This window comes from Amblyomma mixtum, chromosome 3 (genome assembly GCF_055824585.1).
Source record: "Amblyomma mixtum isolate Tamu chromosome 3, ASM5582458v1, whole genome shotgun sequence".
NCBI lineage: Eukaryota > Metazoa > Arthropoda > Arachnida > Ixodida > Ixodidae > Amblyomma > Amblyomma mixtum.
In genome coordinates this window covers 415,274,782-415,294,157 of record NC_143014.1, presented here as the reverse complement: position 1 = coordinate 415,294,157, position 19,376 = coordinate 415,274,782, and the positions used below count along the sequence as shown (strand labels likewise).

Here is a 19,376-nt window from a genome sequence, read left to right as displayed (position 1 = left end):
TACCGTAGTGAAGCTTTCGCTTCAAAACATCTTGAGCCTGCTACCGTACGCTGCTCTAGAATACCGCCACGCTTGCCCCAAGATGGCGGCCGCGAAGCCGATGTCCACCCTGTACTGCGGTGCGCTACATTGGGGTTCCCTAGGTTGATTGGTGTCACCTTTTCGCGCACTTTTGCGTACGTTCTCAGACACCCTTAGAGCGTATGGGAGCGGTGGTCTCGGTCTCAAAGGAGATGCCCTCGACTCAGCGTGGAAAGCTGAGCCAGAAACCAGCTCCTAAGTGACAAGGGGCAAATCTTCTCTTTAAAGGGACACTGAGGAGAAATTGAAGTTGGCTTGTATCGACAGAATACCAGCTCCTGATTACAAAAACGCCACTCATACTGACGACAAAGCTCTTGTAACGTAGAAAAGAGCAAGAACCAAAATACAGGTATCGCCGCCACAGGCCAAACTCGCAAGTACAAGCGTGATGACGTCATAGGACAAAACAGTGTTGCTAGAACCAATGCTTCCAGTAACACTGGGACACGAGAGCCACGAATCACTGAGGCGCAGCCAAATGCATGCGCAAATCTCCTTGACGACGTCAGATGGCGCCACGTACCCGGCAGCTACGCGCGCGCCTGCAGCATCGGGACCAACCAGCGCCTGCTCACCGACGCTAGGGGGGCTCCCGGTATTCCGCTAACGGCAACAAGGTACACGGTATGCTAAAGGGTATGCGGTATGCGAGAACTTCGTTGACGACTTCGAGAACGGGATTCATCGTAACGCTGGCAAAACGCCGTTGCAAACGTAAACGAAGCGACGGCCGCAATAGCCAATAGATGCCTGCAACGTGCGGCCGGCGGTAGCTTTTTTTCGGCTGCTGCTAGGCCGCTCTGCTGGTCGTCAGAAATCACGGAGTCTGCGTTACGTCATGTTTCACGTCACTTAGTCCTGTGTCGTCATAGGAGAATCCCAAGTTTGAATCAGAGCGAAGGGAAAAACTTTTCAACTTCGAATCCAAATTTCTTAGAAATAAATTCATCTTTTGCTTCCGGCCAAGAGGCAACAAAGCCATGAAATGCCGAACTATCGGATTTTGCTATAAAAAATATTAAGAGAGCTCTCCTCACTGTCCCTTTAATAAAAATTTGTCCCGCACTCGCACCGGGTAGTTAAGACTTGCGCAGAAAACCAATAGGGTGCGCTTTTGACCGTAAATAGCAGAAAACTACAAGCGTGCAGAGGGTGGATGTATCCAGGTTAGTCAGCGAAGTGGTCGTGCGAAGAAGTTCGAAAAGCGCAGTGAGCAGTTCGGCAGGGAAAAATGCAATGGAGGTGCGCGAACAACTTCCCATTAAAAAAAAATGCTCTTGTTCAGAATTTCTGCGTATAGAACGGCTGAAATTTTTAGCTACTCTCCGCAGAGCTTACTACTCCTTGCTCGGCCTCCGAGCCCACGACTGTAATGCTGACCACGGCGGCCGCATTAAGAAAATACAAGAAAAAAAATGGTTTGGTTTGGGTGCACTGTGCGACGTTAGTGCATATTACGGAAATTCCGGCAGCTGAAATTCACCTGTCGTCTCAAAGCCAACGTGTATATATAACTGGGTCAACAAACCCCACATAGCAAAGCAAAATAATTTCGATGATCCCGAAGCGAAGATTTTTAGCTCCAAGTTTGCGGCGTGTATGCGCATCCTTTTGTTGCTCGTTATCATCGCCCCACCAGCGTGATGCTTAAACTGTATTTTGTTCGAACCTAACGTGTTTTGCAAGCAGTTTCTTCGCAATTTCTCTTGATTATTGTAGTGTGTATGAGGATATTTTCTGCTGTCTGTAGTCATAATTGGCCACCAGATGCGCTTGAATGCGACCTGCCTCCACTGCATTTATTTCTCTTTTCATGTGGCTTTTACAAAAGCCGAAGGCATTTGCCTATTCTGAAAAAGTGTACATCCCGAAATGAAGTAGACAACGCCCTTACGCATATCATCGTCAGTTTTAATATTCGTTCGTCTTGAGGGCAAAATTCATTTGAGGTGCATTGGAGTTTTTCCAAATGTTTCAGTTCGGGGATGGACAGGCGTAAGCTTTCAAGGAAGCCTGTGCGTAGAACGTGATTATACGAATAGAGGATCCGGGAAAAGATGTCGGGGTACATCCCGATAATAACAGGCTGTGCTTCAAGTGAGATAACGCAGCGATGTGTGCGCAGAAGCCAGTGTTGCGCCTTGGTCCATTCGAGATCGGCTTAACTCGAACAGACGAGCGCCGTCGCCTTCATGCGGAACAGGCTGAGCAGCCCGGTTGATCCCGGAAACAGCTGCCGTCCAAGATGCCCACCGAAGGGGAATTCCTTCCACAGAGACAGCTGCAGGGCAACGTGGCATGCACTGGATTCCGAAGCCAGGCATGGGGCACAGTAGTCGATGATTCGTCCCCAGAAGGGGCCCCTCGCTGCCTCCAGGTGGTCCAGTCGGGCCCAGCATGGTCGCCCAAGTTCCCCTTCACGATGGCCCATTCCTCTGGAACACAGCCTTCGAGACCCGGTGCTGGAACAGGGCGAGAAAGTACAGGTTGCTCAATAAAAATTGCGCGTACATTGGAGAGTTTGTCCAGGGGTGGTAAAGTTATCGCTCTATGGGAGCTGGTCGTTTCAGATCTAGATTTCGATTTGATCATGTGCACATTGACGCAATTGAGGGCATGCAATCTACTCCTGCTCTGCTTGTTATGGCAAGTTTTACAGATTTCTCCGTACTGCTAATATGAAAAGAGAACTTCTCTGGCACCCTTTATATCAACGCCTAAAAATGTTCTTTAGTATTTATCAGAATCAGATAAGAATTAGTGCTTGAAGTTACTTAGATCAAATGCACTGCGTTTCTTGTGGAAACGATTCGAAACCGATGCTTCCACCAAGCCACTGCAGCACAGACTCGTTTGAACATTCACTTTTTCGGCGTACCATTATAGCGACCGGAACGTGTTACCAGAAGATCTGCCGCAAAACTGTGGAGTTATTTCGTGAAGCTTTGTGCCGCACGGTACGAAATTATAGTCACTGCGGGTATTTAACATTAAAAAACGCTGAAAAGTATGTAGTGTCGGATGATAGTAAGTACGAAGGGTGGCTTTTTTGGAAGCACTAGCAAAACTAACGGCCACAGACAGAGAGACCGTCATTCCGTGAGGGCTAGAACGGTGGCATCGCAGTGGTTCTGCGTGGTCGTATCTCGGCCTTTCAACGATTATACTACTGTTTTCAATACACGAGTTTGCAATGACGCGTCTGGTTCTCTCACTCGATGTCACTGAGCTATGGACGCTTCGTAACACTCTTGTTTGATTGCTGAGCATTACTCTTCGAGGGCTAGTGTCGGCGTCGCACCCAAGCGCACTTCCTGCACTTTATTGGCCAGTGGGCTCTCCAAAAGTGGTTTTACTCTCAAGATTTGCTGGCTGGCATACGAAAGAGGCATTTTCTTTTCTCGGCCAAAAATATCCTCCAGGAAGTACGTTCGTTCAATCTCATTAGGAGGTGCAGCGGTGCACGTTTGGTCAGGTGCTTTTCAATTTTTTAGGCAATGCTTTTTCTCTGAGTCAGCGAGCAGGGAACAAAATGAGTGGATAGCGAAATCACTGCTTAAGCACTTAGTCAAACCGTTTCAGCAACAGGCAGGCAGGAGAGAATCGCGAAGAAGGACTCGACCAAGAACGACGCTATCTTGCTCCGCATCGCATGTCCGCCAGGTTTTCCAGCCTGCAGGAACGTACGCGCAGTGCATGCCATATATATTGATGACGTAGCGCCGACGCGAGTCTTTACGTCGAATATGCATCGACGCCCGCCAAAAGGTGCCTTTGGTGAACACAGATCGGCGTTAAAATACTATCGCCATAAAAATGAAAGGACAGCCCATATACGAAAACTGGAAATTGGTTTTTGAGGAAAGGAAATCGCACAGTAAGGCCTCATCTCGGTGGGCATCCGAACAGCGCCTTAAGTGAAGGACGGAAGGCGGGAGTGAAAGAAGAAAGAGAGAGAGGTGCCGTAGTGGAGGGCTCCGGATTTATTTCCAATTTTACCTAGCCGGCACTGAACATATGCCTTCAGCCAAGTGGGATCACGTGTCCGAATGTGCAACGTTGACACTAGCGCTGTATTGTATGGCATGAATATTTTTCCTTTCAAGCACCCCGCCTTACTGCAGCAGGCTACGCTTCCCATTGAATATAATTAAACCAGTGCTCCACCAAACCATCAGCGCGCTGAGAACCTCCAACCTGCTCCCCTCAGTGTTAATCGCGCATTGAAACTCCTGTTCGTTTTCGAAAAGGAACATAGCACAACTCAAATGCCGGCCACCACCATGCAACTTGTGCCTCCAAAAAAGACGAGACCGCACGAATCAGGGAATCGAGTAGTTACGGGGCTATGTAGACTACGACTGAACACCAGCACTTTCGCCTTTGCAGAACCAAAAAATGCACCTTCCATTCTTTCTTATACGATATTGAAGCACACAGGCTCTGTCGCTGCCGCTGGCCTGCCTGCTGCATTCACTGCTGGTTGCACCTCACAGCTGATGACAATGACGATAGGCGCGTTCGAAAGTGCTGCTTATCGCTGTGAAAACCAGGACCAATCAACTTGCAACACAGTAACAGTCCACGCACTTGCGTCCCCACGTTCTACGGGAGTCGGCCTGGCTGGCTTGCATTCCGAAACACTCGGTAGGAATGGCAATGCAATTACGCATCGTTGTTGGTGAGCGTTCTGGGGAGCTCTTTTTATTTTTTTTAAACGCTAACACACACACAAAAAAAATAATTGACACGCATGCACTGATTACCAATCTTGTTGAAACTGCGAGCTGGTGTCTGCAGTGACTGCAGCAGATCAACATAATGTGCTTTATTTCTGCCAAAAGTAATGACACATCTACCGCACCGGGTTACAGTGCACAGTATGCACAAAAGAGAACAGCGGGCCCTCTGAACGGACAGTGAAAGACGGGCAAAACACATGTGATACAAGCACCCACACCGTATACACAGCGCGGAAGCGACACTCGGATATGTCAGGGTCACGAGAGGCCCGCTGGCACTGTACTCACAAAGGGGCCCTAAATGCCTGGAAACGCCATTCCTGCCGCCCGTCAAGTAGTCCCATTTTCTTGTTTTTGTTTGCTTTTAGGGCTGCGGGAATACAAGCAATTTTCGAAGAGCTAAAAGCCCTCTGTTGGATACAGTGAACAACTGAAGTAGTACAAGCTCAATATTATTCGAAACAAATCTAATACCTCCTCGAGTTCTTGGATAGTTTTGAATTAATTGGCACGAAATTCGAATACGGCGCGCAGTAGTGTCTTTCGCCAATGGATTCGAAAACGCGCTGAGCACACTCTGACGTCGCACGTAGCTCGGCCTCGCTGTGCGGGTCTCCCAGCGGGGAGGACGCTTTCCCCGCCGGTATACAGCGCCATTCGTGTACGACGCGACAGGGCTGAGCCAGCTTTCGTAAGCCTTGCCTCAGAGCCCAATATCGGAGGCAATGGTTCAAACTCTGGTCACTCACACCAACTCATATTTACGGCAAATTGTTCATTGTCGTCTTCAGTAGAAAAGGGTAATTTTCCTCTTCGTATAACGTGACGGTCATAGAGTGAATAAGCATTTCCTGCTGTGTGTACCCTATCGGAGATAGCGCTCAGCCTTTCGACAGCTACGACCACAGAGAGCCCTTCGCTGTTGCAAGCGGCTGTTCGTTTTGCACTAATATTAGCACAAGTAGCGAATAATAACACGTATGGTTTGGTTTATGGTTTATGGGGTTTAACGTCCCAAAGCGACTGAGGCTATGAGAGACGCCGTAGTGGAGGGCTCCGGAAATTTCGACCACCTGGGGTTCTTTAACGTGCACTGACATCGCTCAGCACACGGGCCTCTAGAATTTCTCCTCCAAAGAAATCCTAGCCGCCGCGGCCGGGATCGAACCCGCGTCTTTTGGGTCAGCAGCCGAGCACCATAGCCGCTGAGCCACCGCGGCGGTATATTCGATTTGTATTCGATTCTTTTACAGTTCCTTTCGTATTCGATTTCGTTTTAGCTGCGCTATTCGTATTTTCTTGGCTTCCCTTTCCCAGTGCAAACTCTCATCTGAAAGCGGAACCCATCGCCACCGCATCATTTCTGAGGCTTCGGAATGCCAATCCGTCGTCGCCACAGGGTTAATACCGCATTGCCTCTACACAGCGCCACGCTCTCCCATGCTCGCTGCAACAATGGTTCTGCCTGTATTAACTAGCTGCCCCGAGCAGCAGAGGTAATCAGCCCGATGTTTGCAAACGTATCGGCAAAGGCCGGCGCTACGAAGGACCAGAGTGAAACCATCCATTTCCAGTACTGGACAGATTACCTGCGCTGCTTGGGTGAAGAGGACAAAAAGTTACGGCGGGCACTTAAGACTATATTACTTGCTGTGCATGCATGCGAAAGCAATAATGTCTCATAGAGAGTTCTGTTGCGAAGTAATTGTTTTGCATTTTCTTGCGGATTTGTGTCCCCTCGTTTTCGTTGGCCACTCCGCGTTTGGGTGCCAACTGCTGCAGCCCTTTCCCATTTACTGTTTCCCTTTCCCATCATGTCATGAGGCCTGTCGCATCACGCGATATTACACTATACCGATATGATATGCCACGTGTTGCACACGTGCTTCCTTTGGTCACATGGGTTGTAAATTGAGTATTCACATCAAAGACCTATGATGTCATCGATACCAAGTGAAAGGCCTTTCACTTAAAGGCCTTCACCATTAAGGGCTTTGAACTGAAGGCCTTGAACCTGAAAGCCTTTACCCTCGAGGCCATTATCACGGTCATCTAATTAATGACCCTCACCTTTATTTAGTACCGTTTCATTCCGTCAATGCCCAATATAATTAACTCATGTCGTTACCGAGTTTCGGGGTGCCGCTTATTCCAGACGGCGCTGGGTTTCGTTGTCGATGAGCCGTACAATGCTTTCGCACTAAATAGGATCGAGCGCGGACCAAACTGCATCGCTGTCTTCATTCGTGACCCCGCAAATGTGCTCTGCAGAGGACGCTCGGCACGACTGCTTTGTGAACGGCGAGCTGCCCACCGGACAGCGACGCTTTCCCTCTCCTGGATCTCTCGCGGGAGGAAGCCCTATGCGAGGACGTTGCTTCGTGCCAGCAGAAAAAGAAGAACAAAACCCGTTCAGCGAATGCGGCGCCAGTCGAGAAACCAAGAGTATCGAAGGTCTCTGCAGCGAAACCTTGGAAGACTCTGCTCGTGTCGCTACAGGCGGAGAAGCTTCAGGGTATGGGTACGGTGCGGAGCAATAGTGTATGAAATTATTGCAACGGAAACACGTTTAACGGGCACGAGCACCATCGCGTGCATTTAATGGACGCGCCAAACACCGACTCGGCAGCAGATTGCGAAGCCTCTAGGATCCACATCCAAACGATTCAGCTGATGTTCACGTGGTATGGAATATTAAGGAAGGACCACTTTTGTCTTCCTTTGTTGGATAATTAAGGCGAACATCTTCCGAAAACCGACATCAACAACTAACGTAAACAGCGAAGCTGGCGCCGAACATGAAGACGCGGCAGAAGCCGAAATGTGAGCAAATAATCCGAAAATTCCCATCCGAATCGTATCTTCCTGAAGCAAACAAAACGCACGAAGGCTACAAACGAGAAAACAGACAATCAATCCGCATTATACCAACAAGCTCACCAGGAGGTGCCCAGGATTAAAGCTTCAGCCCCAAGCGGGATTCGAACCAGCGGCGGCGCATTCCGATCGGCGATCCAGAGCAAGCTGTCTTTCTCCGTGAAACCGAAGACTGTGCCACAGTGAGCGATTTGGATTCAGATCCTCAGCTGCGATTTTATCCCGCTCCTTCGCTGAATCCGAGACCTCCTCCGGATCGCCGATCGAATCGGCAATTAGACAACTCTGCGCGTTGTAAATGGTAGCCTCTCGCGCTGACCGTTAGATGTCGCCATCTTCACTTTCCATCCGCTCTTTCGGCACTGCAGAGCAGGGGGAAGGCGCTTGAAACAGCGAATGCTGCGAGCAACGCTGCACGCGATGCCCGCCATGAAGAAGTGAAGCTTCGACGCTGTCTCCGCGCGCACAGCGATGGAGGCGGTGTCAGCACCTCCTCCACTTCGTCACGCGGGTCGCTATTTCCTGCTCTAGATTTCGTAATTGGAGCACGTAATTTTGCACCTCTCCCTCATCTCCAAACAATTTTGTTTTGTCCGTCTCTAAGTCGCATCTTTGGAGCCTCCATCCTCAGTTCCCGTAAATTCTTCCCGCCATGGGGCTTTTTGTTGTTCTAATCTAGGATTTCTTTTTTTTTTCTCTTAGAATCGTCTGCACGAGACGATGGAGGAAGACGCACTCCACCTGCTAGACGCATCTATTGTCTGCGCTCGCGCCTCCGCGGACATCAGCGCGCGAACAGCGCAGGTTGTTCCCGCACACTGCGCAGGCTAGAAGCAAACGCAAACATTAAGAGCCACGAAGAAGCCAGGCGCCTCATCACTGCCACCGAAAGGCCCGTTCTGCACGGAAAAGAGCAAGATGAGAACAACCTCAAGCGAGTAACGCCAGAACACGTATCAAGCGACGAATCGTCAGCCTGCGAGTCCAAGGACCCCCTGGACCTCACAACAGACACTCCTGGCACTGTCAGCAGTGAACCTGTCTTCACAGCGCCTCTTATACCAGAGCCGCCTACCCTACGTCGCTACGACAGTAGCACCCCTGACAACCACACAACTCTGGCTTCAGGAAACGCCCAGACAACCAACCTTCCTGCTACATGCTGCGCCGAAGCCATCGAGCAAGATGCCTGCGTTGATGAGGCAGTTCAAGAAACGTTCCCACTGAGCACAGACACGCTTGAACTTGTCATGGAGAGTGCTACACAAACCAGCCCTGACCACAACAGCCGGCGGCACGCTCCCGAGCACTCCAGCAAAACTGGAACTGTGGAATAATCTGCCGCAAGCACAGGGAATGAATTTGACCACCTCCCCACAACCCCCGACATCGCTGAGTCTGCCGTCAGTCAAACCGCACATCGCCCTGCCCAGCTCATCAGCGATGCATTCACGGAAGCTGATTATTCACGCACTACGCGTGATTATGCAAAGAAAAAGCCAAGCGCAAAACCCCGCCGCCGCGCCCCTTCCTCTCACAAGGCGGCCCCAACCGGAGCAAGCGCAAAGCAAGCCCCTCCTCCCGGCAAGTCCGCGGCGGCCCAATCGGCTCCGCCCGCTCCTGCGTCGTCTGCTACGAGCGACCTCGGCCCGTCTGCCGCCCGCTTCTCTGCACGCTCGCAGCAAGTAAAAACAAAATCGAGAATCGCAACCATCCTCTGCTACCCTGCGGGCAGCAAGGCCAACCTCCTGTCCATTTCGAGGGATGCTGTTGCCGCAGTCTTGAGCAAAGAACCCGCTGTCAAAGCTGTACGAGTTCACCAGCGGCGCAATGTTATATATTGCTGCGGATAATATAATACCACAGCTGAACCCCCGCACCTTCTCGCATTCGACACTATTTGTGACGTAAAGGTGCGTGCCCTAGAAGGTGCGTGCATGCGAACACGCATGCTCCGGCCGCCTATTCAGTGTTGACCGCGCTTTCACAGAAGAAGACACAATTGCCGGAATCGAGAGCAAGGTTCCCGTTCTCGGGTGCTCCCGCAGAGGAAACGATGTCATACTCCGATTCGCTGGCACCAGGCCACCGCAGGAAGTGGCTTTGTTCAAGTTACGACGACAAGTACGGGCTCGCCTCCCCCGTCCTCGTCAATGCCTTCAGTGCGGCATATTTGGACACGCCACCGCTGCCTACAAGGCCAAACCGCGCTGCCTGCGATGCGGAAATGACCACCATGCATCGCGATGTGAAGCTGAGAAGGCTGGCTACGTTAACTGCCGCGGTGCACACGCCTGCACCGAGCCTCGCCGCCCTCGCTGGCAAGAAGAGCGTCGCATCGCGTTACCCTGGCAACTTCTGGGAAGTACATGTCCAGGCAGCAGTGAGCTGCACTCGAAGCTCAAAACAGAAGTCTGGCGCAAGCAACCCACCGCAAGAAGGCACCATAGAGCCCCGCGAAGCTGCACACAACTCCGAAAGCCTGACAGAAGCCCCAGTGCCTCAGTCAACGCGCGGCACCCGCTCACACAGAGATGCTTTGAAGGAACGAAGTTGCGGTATAAAAAAGACAGCCACAGGAAAAAGCCAAGGAGACGGACAGAGCGCTCTGTCGGTCTTCTTGGCTTTTTCCTGCGGCTGTCTTTTTTATAGCGCAACTTGGTTCCTTCAAAGCCATGCACCAACTTGCCCAACAAGAAGTTCTTCTATGCAGAGATGCCGCGGAGGGCCGCACAGTGCGGCGCATCTAGGCGCATCTAGTGAATGCATGGGTTTCACAAAAAGGAATAAAAAGTAAAAGAAAAATAAAAGCACTAAAAATAAGAAAATAAACAAAAACACAGAACAAAATAAAGGCAATAAATTATGGAAAATAAAAATACGAAAAGAAACAAAAATAAAAATGAAATAGAAACAAAACTCAAATATAAAAATAAATAAAAACAAACACTGCGCCAGGAAACGCTTTCGCCTTGCAGCACTTCTGCTCCGCACGGCGTGGAGTGCGTCGTATACCGCAGGGCAGTGCAATCAGCCCTCATCTCTTCAGCATAGCCCTTGCTCGACTGCCACAGTGTGCCTGGCCGCCTCACCTGAAGCGCGCGTCGCCATATATACGCTAATGACGTCGCGCTTTTCGTCACTTCGAAAGCACGCAAAGCTCTGCAGGACGCCTTGGGTGCTGTCGCTGTCCCTTTGAAAAACATTGGGCTAGAACTGACTCCGTCCACAACCGAGGCCCCTCTCGTGCACCGGCGTCCAGCTGCTGCGCGGAGTCGCACACCGCACCTTTGCCCCGAGGGAGTCCCCTTGGTGAAGCCAGGCTAAATACTTCGGGCTGCACACACCTGGGGAACTGAGGTGGCCAAACTTGACGGCGAAACCGAAAGAATCGCCACCATCGCCAAACATCACGGTGACTGCACAGAGACTCTCGTTGTGCGAGTGTGCGGTGCTGGAACACCTTTCGTTCCCAATGAGCTCACCAGCTACAGTGGGCAACGCTCTACAGGCACTTGTTGCATTTGTCGATGCGCTAATCTACACGCAAAGTTCAGCGCCGCCGTCATCTCGTCCAGAGCGCCATAGCCTGCGCCTCCAACGGGTTCGCGCGCCGCCGGGTCGCGCTCCGTGCAATGCCGGCCGGCCACTCCGACCCCAGCCGTGGTGCTCGTAGCTTCACCTCCTCCTCCCTGTGCGTGCGTGCGTGCCGAGAAGAGAGGCACTGGTCCGAGAAGCACTGGAGGCAGAGCCGAGAAGAGAGGCAGGGCCTCTCTTCTCGGCTCTGCCTCCAGTGCTTCCCGGACCAGCCTCCACTACTCTACCCCTGACGCAGTGCCGTTATAGTGTCTCTACGGCAGACATAACGCTGCGTCCCCACCCAATGGTTCGCATTCCTGGCGGAACTCAACGCGAACCATATGTAGAAAGAAATTGCGTTTTTCAACATGACGGCGCACCAGCACATTATCTGGCGAAGGTTCGCGACTGGCTGGATCCAAATTTTCCGGAATGATGGATGGGTCGCGGATCCCCAAATATGTCCTGGCGTCCACGCTCACCTGACCTGACACCCCGCGATTTTTTTGTGTGGGGTTTTGTAAAATCCATCGTGTACAGCACAGGGACACTCAGCACTGTTCACGAGCTGAAAGTGTGCATTGAGGCTGCGTTCACCCGAACTGACGACACCATGCGGGAGAACGCTTTCAACGGATGCTTCAAGCGCTTTGAGAAATGCATTGAAGCAAACGGCGGCCACATCGAAGGCTGAGCTCAACACTGCCTCAAGCACTGCCCCATAAACGGGCCTGTTCAGGGTCACCCAAGTCCTGTCTGGCGACAGCTCGCGCAGCACCGCTGCTCCGCACCCTACCCTCTACAAATAACCCAGAACAACACATTAGCAACGCAGACGGCGTGGCGCAGCAGCTGCTCTTAGTCTCACCTGAAAATGCCATGAACATTTATTGCATTTAAAGTTCGACATCGTCATATCGCAGTCGTTGGCAGAAAAACAAAAGCAGACGACGAGAATGAAGATTGGAACGCTTTCTGCGATAGACAAAAATCGAACTCTTTGAAATTGCGGCAACCTCGCGCAGACAATGTTTACTGCGTCCAACATTGATACAGTAGTCAAGAAAGTGATTTCAAAGCAACCGCGCTATCCTCCCCCACCCTCCCCGGTAGAGGGCTCGTTTCTCCGGTGGGTGCGAGATGGCGCCACGGATACCACTGCTGCGAAGTCTTTCGGTTTTTGGTTCGCGACGGTGGGGATTTCGAAATAATTCACATCGAATCAGGCAAGGACACCGCCCAAATGTAGCACAAAACAAAATTGACCACGAAATGCACGCAATATGCGAAATTTGAGCCTGAACAAACGTGCCGTTAAGCCGAGAGAATTTTTTTTTTCTTTACTCTGATTTACGCAACAGTCGTCCAGCGCTACGCCTTTCCTTGATTGCACCTACTGTCGACCACCAGACAGACTCAATATTACAAACGAGTACAAACGAATGATGTGCCATTACTAACAAAAACCCAACTTACCTCTAAGGGATGCAGTTCTCGCAGCGCATGTAGTCGGCGTAGATCGATGTCTTGCGGTGAAACCGATTGCTGAAGGGACGCAGCTGAAGCCCACCTGATCGGAGACGACGACCGACGCCAGACGCTAAGAAAGATGGGTGGCAACAGTTTTCAGAACCGTCCAGCCAGAATCTCATGCTCTTAAGGCCCGTTGGGTTCACGACTTACCTGGCTCGTGGTACGAGACCGACCGCACGGCTTGGACGCCCGCTTGAAGGGCTCTGCCCTTCGTCTCCATTCTCGATTTATGGCAGTCATAACCGGAGCTCACTGTAGCAGCGGAACAAGGCTAATCGAAATGCCTGAGTGGACCTAGAATACAAGGCATAGTAAAAGGTATCATGGCACAGTTCTAAGCAGCCGCCCTCACATTGTGGTCGCTATATATTGTAGCTATAAGGAGGTTTACCTGACACGCTGATAGGAACGCCTTGCTGCCAGGTCAGCCTCTGTTCGTTCTTCTCAGCCAAGCATAAGAGGTGGCACTGAATGTGCGCTGCCAAGCCAAGGCTCAAAAGAATTCCAAAAGAACATCAGCGCGCGCAACGGCCGCGCGCCCAGACCTGTGCTACCTGTGACCTGTGATACATGATGATGATGATAGCCGAAGGTGTGGCTCCGGCCGAAATTAATCGCAAAAATCGCTACTCTGCGCAAAGCTCTTTCTTAGGTCCCGATTCTTGGTGTTCACCATCGAGGAAGGAAAGAAGAGAGTTTTCCTTCCTCCATGCTTGGCAGCAGCAGCAGTGATGATCACTATATTAGGAATTAGCCGCATAGGGGCGCTAACTACTATCCCGCTGCAATCCCTTCGCTCGCCGATGGGTAGCAGGGAGAAAAACTATCTTTCTCTAAGCAGAAATCATCAATCCGTGGGGTTCATGCAGCGCGATAATGGCGGCGCCGCCGGTGTTCGGCTTTTCGCAAGTCGTCGCATGTGTCTGTCTTTTGTTACCGCGAACTGCGAGAGGTGAGCGACTTTCGAGAGCACCACGATGAGACAGGTCGTCTATTCAGTCACCTGACGTGGCTGTGCAAGGATGTATTGTGGCGAGAGGCCGTACCGAACTGTCGAGCTGTATGGCGCGATCGCCAACGGTGAACGTCGCTTAACTGACCTCCTTTGCGTGTGCGGTGAGCGCACGGCACGGCAGGTGCTCGCGCTGCCGAGGAACGTGTCGGGCTTTTCGGCGGGACATCCTTGTGCACTAGCGCTCTATCCGATGGCAGCGGTGTCAGCAAAATAGCGTATACATCTGCCGATAAAGGTACAATGCGACAACGCCTCGAGCATCATTGAGGTAAGGGAAACGAAAACTTAGCGGTGGCAGTTTCTGTAGCGTCATTCTAATTTCCTTTGCACGCAAAGGAGTATGTGCAAGACGCATCCTGCGAACCCGAAATTTCTATTCGGCATTTCGCATTGCGTTTTGCACCTTACTGTGTTTCAGTTTTGGCACACCGCGCCAGATTCAGAAAACAAAGGTTAGCATGATGGTGCGTTTGTTCATTTCTTGATTTTTGAAGTCGATGAATGTGAAAGGAAGTATAGGTGAAATTAGGGTCCCTAGAAATACTTGCTAGTCTGGCGTCCGCCGGCTGCGGCGGGGGCTGCTGCTGGATGATCGCAGCGGTGTGCCGGTGTGCCGTGCCGGCCACGGCGTCTGCGTTTCGTCCCGCGAAACGAGCGCGTTATCAGATACTTTGAGCTTGCGATTGCGCACTTTCTTTCTATAATTTTAGATTAGTAGTGGTATTTCAATGCACACTTCAGTTAACGACGCAGCGACGCCAATGATTTTTTTTTTTTTTTTGCGAACGAATTTTGTGCGCGTTACTCATTAGTCGAAGGCGAAACAAACCCGCTCATTTTTATACCCTATTCTCCTCTCTGAATACTGCTACCGTGCCGTATCGTCATACCGTCTTCTGAGGAATTTAATAAATAAAAATACCTTGCATCAAGACATTACCCTAGGATTCTAAACCCCACGGCTGTGTGTTTGCAACAGAGCGCTGTTGACAGCAGTAATCTGATCTCAACTTGTACGGTCTTTGAAGTTAGAACACAGACTGAACACTGGAAACTTCTAGATGCAGGCACAATTAAAGCATGCAAGATGAAAACTCGAGCCCTGTAAATCGCAACGTGCTTCAGGCGAACTGCGGGCATGCATTCCTTAGTGCTTAGGCAACCGAGTTACCTAAGAAATGAACACAAGCATGCATTCTAAGTAGTGTCTTTGAATTCCCTGCTTGGTAAAATAGCATTATTAGTGCATGCAATGTAGATCAGACGTACTGTCAGGGAAGATATACCTAAGAATCACTCACGTATGACACCAAATAAAAACTTTTGTTACACATTTATTTCCATCAATTTTGCACTCAGTGCAGGCTGATCACATTTTTGTTTGCACTACCTACTGGCATCATCTCATCTTTAAAGGGATACTGAGGCGGTTTTCGAATCAGCTAACCTTCTAGGGTTTTGAAGTACTGTCATTGCTGATCACGTCTGTGAAATTATTTTTTCGATTTTGGCTAAAACAGTGGCGCAATCACCAATTAAAAATGCGATGTTTAAATTTCCCGCGCCCCGCGCGAGCGCAGGAGAGGGGAACAGCGGAGAGGGAAACCTCGTCCATGTCGGCCAGCGTGACGTCATGTTGAGGAGCCGGGGATGCTTCGGCGCACCCGAGCGCGCTTTCAGCGCGCGTTGTTTCTCGTGCTGCATGCGTTGTTCCTCGTACTGCGTGCGTTGTGACGTACAAAGCGTGTCAGCTGACCTTGAGAATCGGATTCAACAGGCACTACTCTGCGTTCGTGTCCACGAACAACTACGGCCGCGACTGTGTCGTCTTCCACTGTTTTCCGCAAGATCACAAGCTCGCAGCGCAACCGCTCGCTTCTGTGACGAAGAATTCAAGCCGACTAAAGCAAGCTTACTCTGCTCGAAACACTTTCGTAAGAGCGGCTACAGGCAGAGCTTGTCCTAGTGTGATCTCTGGAGATTTCTGTCGAAAAGCCGCGGCTGAACCATGACACAGTTCCATTGATTTCCTCGCGCATAAGAGGCGTGTCACCATTCCGAAGAAGCGCCTCATTTAAAAGTAGAAACATGCTCACTTAGCCCCTGAAGAAACCTTATGAGGCTTAAGCATGTGTCGCTCTCCTCAGCTTAGGTGCGGCCAGACCACCTGAGACGTGCTCAGCAAGGCTCGGTTAGTGATTTTATACTCGGTTCGACGTGTCCAAGCAAGTAAGCAAGCAAGCAGAGCAAAGCACAATAAAGCAAAGCAAGCAAGCATCGAAGCTCTTCATATGCGGCATCTCGTTTAATCCTAGCTAAGCAATTAAAATGAAAGCGTTCGACGTTGATTTCGGATGCAAATTTATGAGAGAAATGAATGCCAACCGAGTTTTTGCAAAAAAACGCCGCAACCTTACTCGGTTTCTTCATCAAGTTGTGGCAGCGGGCGAGTTGCAGCTAGCTTGGCTTTTAAACACACATATAGTTGGCAACTACTTCACTGAACCTAAACTGCAAATCTAGGAAGGGCGAACGTTTCCGAGGCAGCGATTAATATTTTCTGGCATCTGCTGAACGCGCCAGGAGTGAAGCGTATTTGTGCGCGTATTTGGCTTGGTTTCCAGCACACCATGATTGCGTCACTATCTTGTGGTCACATGCCTCGCAGTGCTTGGCCACTGCGCTTCGCTAATTTTGACGCCAACTTTGTGCTCCTTCATCGTTTCCTTGAAATACTTTCTTGCCCCAACCTGCAACGCCGGGTACTGAGAACAGGATTTTTTGCACACAGTGCTTTGGGCCTTTTCTTTAGGATGACGCTCTTCCGGGCAAGCCAGGAGGCGTCCGGTGGTGGTAATTGACTTGAGCATTGTTCGCACCCCTTCCTTTCCGAGAATACGAGCCGAGGTTGTGCTGGCACCTTTTATGCATGGTCTGCATCGCGTCTTTGACGCTGGCGTATGCTTGTGCTAGGCATAGAATTTTTTGCTTGTGTCTTTTTTGGTTTCAGGCGATACGTGGAATGAGCAAACTGTAGTATCCTTTTCTTCGGTGGTCAGTAAAAAAAAATACTCGCCGTATTTGCTTTTACAACGACACGGAAAGCTGCGATCTGCCCTCAACGCAGCGCCGGCTCCGCATCGGCAGCTTCTCCAGTCCTCAAAGTGACGTCACGACCTCTCTTGACCAATCACGGGCGGCGGCGCGCCGCGCGGCGTGCCCCGCGGCACAGGCCGCATATTTCGGCTAAAAATGGCAATTCGCGCTTGTTTTTGCCTTATTTGGATGCGATATTCCAGTATACAGCTTGAAAAACTATAGGATGCCGCTGCCAGTCCGATTTTCAGAAAAAGTGCTTCAGTCTCCCTTTAAAAGCTTCAGCTGCTCCTTCTTGGTAGCCCTTTGAACATTGATTGACTTCGTGAAGCGCAGGTGAACCAGAATTTAGAATTTGATTATGTCATTAGCCATTTCACGTCCATGTTTCACGCTGGCTAAAGACGGAAAACGTACAGAAGGCAAAACACATGTCTAGAACGACCCAGCTGTGCGTTTCGGAGCTCCCAAAGCCGCTACGATGAGGAAGGCAAAAAATGACGATGAGTTTATGACTGCCCATGCTTACATCCAGACCATTTTTAACCAAATGTAATCACTAGATATCGCGTGTTCAACCGGAAACATACCAAGAACGTGTTCTAGACAAGCGTTTTGCCCTCTGTACATATGTTAAAAAATCAGCGAAGTCAACAATTAATGCTCTTATCGTGCAACTTATTAAGGCTAAAATAAGCGTGATGAAGCTGTCTTCAAGGACGGTGATAAATTTTCTTCAAGGGGCCAGAGGGATACAGCAAGGCACCATTATGAAAGTTTGCAGTGAAAGCTGCAGCTTGATCATTTGCTGTAGACGCTGCTTTTTCAGTCGTCAAGGCTGACACAGTCTACACACTGGCTTTTTTCACTGCTTTTCTTGCTATGTAGCCCGAGATATAATAAATTAACATCTCGTGGCTTTTTCCTGTCACACAGGAGCTGGGGTCAGATGCTAAATAGGCTTTCAAGCCTGTCTTGGCTCCGGTTTGCCACCAAACACCATTACTGCAGAAAAAAGAAAACAGCATTCCGGGCTCGCCACCAAGAAGCAGCGCGCAACACTTCCGTAGCCACGGCAGGCACAGCGCGGTGGCCGGTGCAGGCACAGTGTTCCGAATGCGCGCAACGCCCCCTGCGCGTTCATCCGAGGCGCAGCCAACTGGTTTCGTGGGGAGCTCCGCGCGGACGGCAGACTAGCAAGTATTTCTAGGGACCCTAGTGAAATCAGCTGGGATGAGTTGTTTCCGTAAGTATGGAAACAAAAAATGTGTTGAAGCATGAAAGAATAGTATATCTGGGCTTAAGCATTATTAGTGATGCACATAAAGGTGATTTCGCTGTTCAAGCAGAAATTTTTGTAACAGTGTTACAGGATGAGTTATGCAATAGTGCGGTGGAAATGACTGTAGGAGGGAGGAAAAAAATATTTCTGTAAGGTTATGCAGAAAACAAATACTACGAGTCTTATACATTTGTGCAAGGAACAAAGTAACATCACAATACACTGTACTGATGTTTGACCTAAATGCAAAGGTAGGCAAGAAGCAGGCGGGAAACCAGGTGGTAGGCGACTAGGCATAGGCTGTAGTTATACCATGGGGGAGTAATTGGTAGAGTTCGCAGGGCGAAGTAATTTACGGATCGTGAATACCTTTTTCCGCAAATGAGAGAACAGGAAGTGGGCGTGGAAGAGCCCCATTGGTCAGTGTAAAAATGAAATAGACTTCATACTATGCACTCATACTGGCATCGTACAGGATGGGGAGGCCCTCGGAAAGGTCCGTTGTAGTCACCACAAAACGGTAAGGTCACTATACTCCGTTTCATACACAGCTCTCAACGCTGCCAAAGGTACGAAAGTAGTCCGCTGCAAAAAACAAGCAAAATGTATCCGTCCGCCTCGCGTCGTGGCTGAGTGGTACGAAGCGCGCGCCTGTGTGTTCATTTTACAAAGGGCCTAGGTTTGACTCCCGGCTTGGCTGTTTTTTTTTAGAGCGCAGCTCTTTGGCGTCCGTTCCTGGGTTTCGCGTCGTCGTCGGCGTTGTCGTCGGCCTCGTAACCAGCTCCGCCCCCCTTTCATCCCCCCAGCGCTAGCAGCGACCGACTGATACCGCTGGATGCCGCTGACGCCGCTAGAGATTCAAGATAACGTGACTGCATAGAACACCGTCGCCGCCATGCAGAAAGAGGAGGAAAGGGTCCCCCCCCCCCTGTTCTTGTGTGGCGGATAGGGTGCTCTTCAGTTGCCGACGCGCCGGTTATTTCACGTAGGCCCCGGCACGTCGACGAATACGTGACCACCTTCCCACGGCTAGACCTGGTTCTTAGCGCTGCGGAAGCGAGGGTATCATATTGTTTGTGTCGGCATCGGCGGCGTTGTCCCTGAAACCAACTCCGCAGCTGGAGTTGACTCACTATCGAAAAGGTGAAACAGCTTATTTGCTGCACTC

The 19,376-nt window shown here is 50.5% G+C and overlaps 2 protein-coding genes and 1 long non-coding RNA gene across 8 annotated transcripts in view; 1 reads left to right on the top strand and 2 right to left on the bottom strand.

Moving 5' to 3' along the window:
- LOC149357730 (uncharacterized) overlaps positions 1–19,376 on the bottom strand; it is a 326,496-nt gene that overhangs the window by 257,871 nt on the left and 49,249 nt on the right. The window lies entirely within an intron of this gene.
- Positions 1,975–13,398, bottom strand: LOC149357732 (uncharacterized). 2 transcript variants are annotated; one of them, XM_089584884.1, is made up of 4 exons: positions 13,207–13,398; positions 12,966–13,109; positions 12,759–12,852; positions 1,975–2,546 (listed from the first exon to the last, which is right to left on the bottom strand). In XM_089584884.1, the coding sequence occupies exons 2-4, from the start codon at positions 13,053–13,055 to the stop codon at positions 2,275–2,277; spliced, it is 456 nt and encodes a 151-aa protein (XP_089441010.1). In that variant the 5' UTR covers positions 13,056–13,109; positions 13,207–13,398; the 3' UTR covers positions 1,975–2,274. The 2 variants fall into 2 exon arrangements, with proteins under 2 accessions (XP_089441010.1, XP_089441009.1); XM_089584883.1 differs by having other exon boundaries at positions 12,759–12,882; positions 13,207–13,397.
- LOC149357731 (uncharacterized) overlaps positions 13,676–19,376 on the top strand; it is a 41,095-nt gene continuing 35,394 nt past the window's right edge. For all 5 annotated transcript variants that reach the window (XR_016291884.1, XR_016291883.1, XR_016291880.1 and 2 more), the window contains exon 1: positions 13,676–14,098. This is a non-coding gene — a long non-coding RNA (uncharacterized LOC149357731). The remainder of the gene's footprint in view (positions 14,099–19,376) is intronic.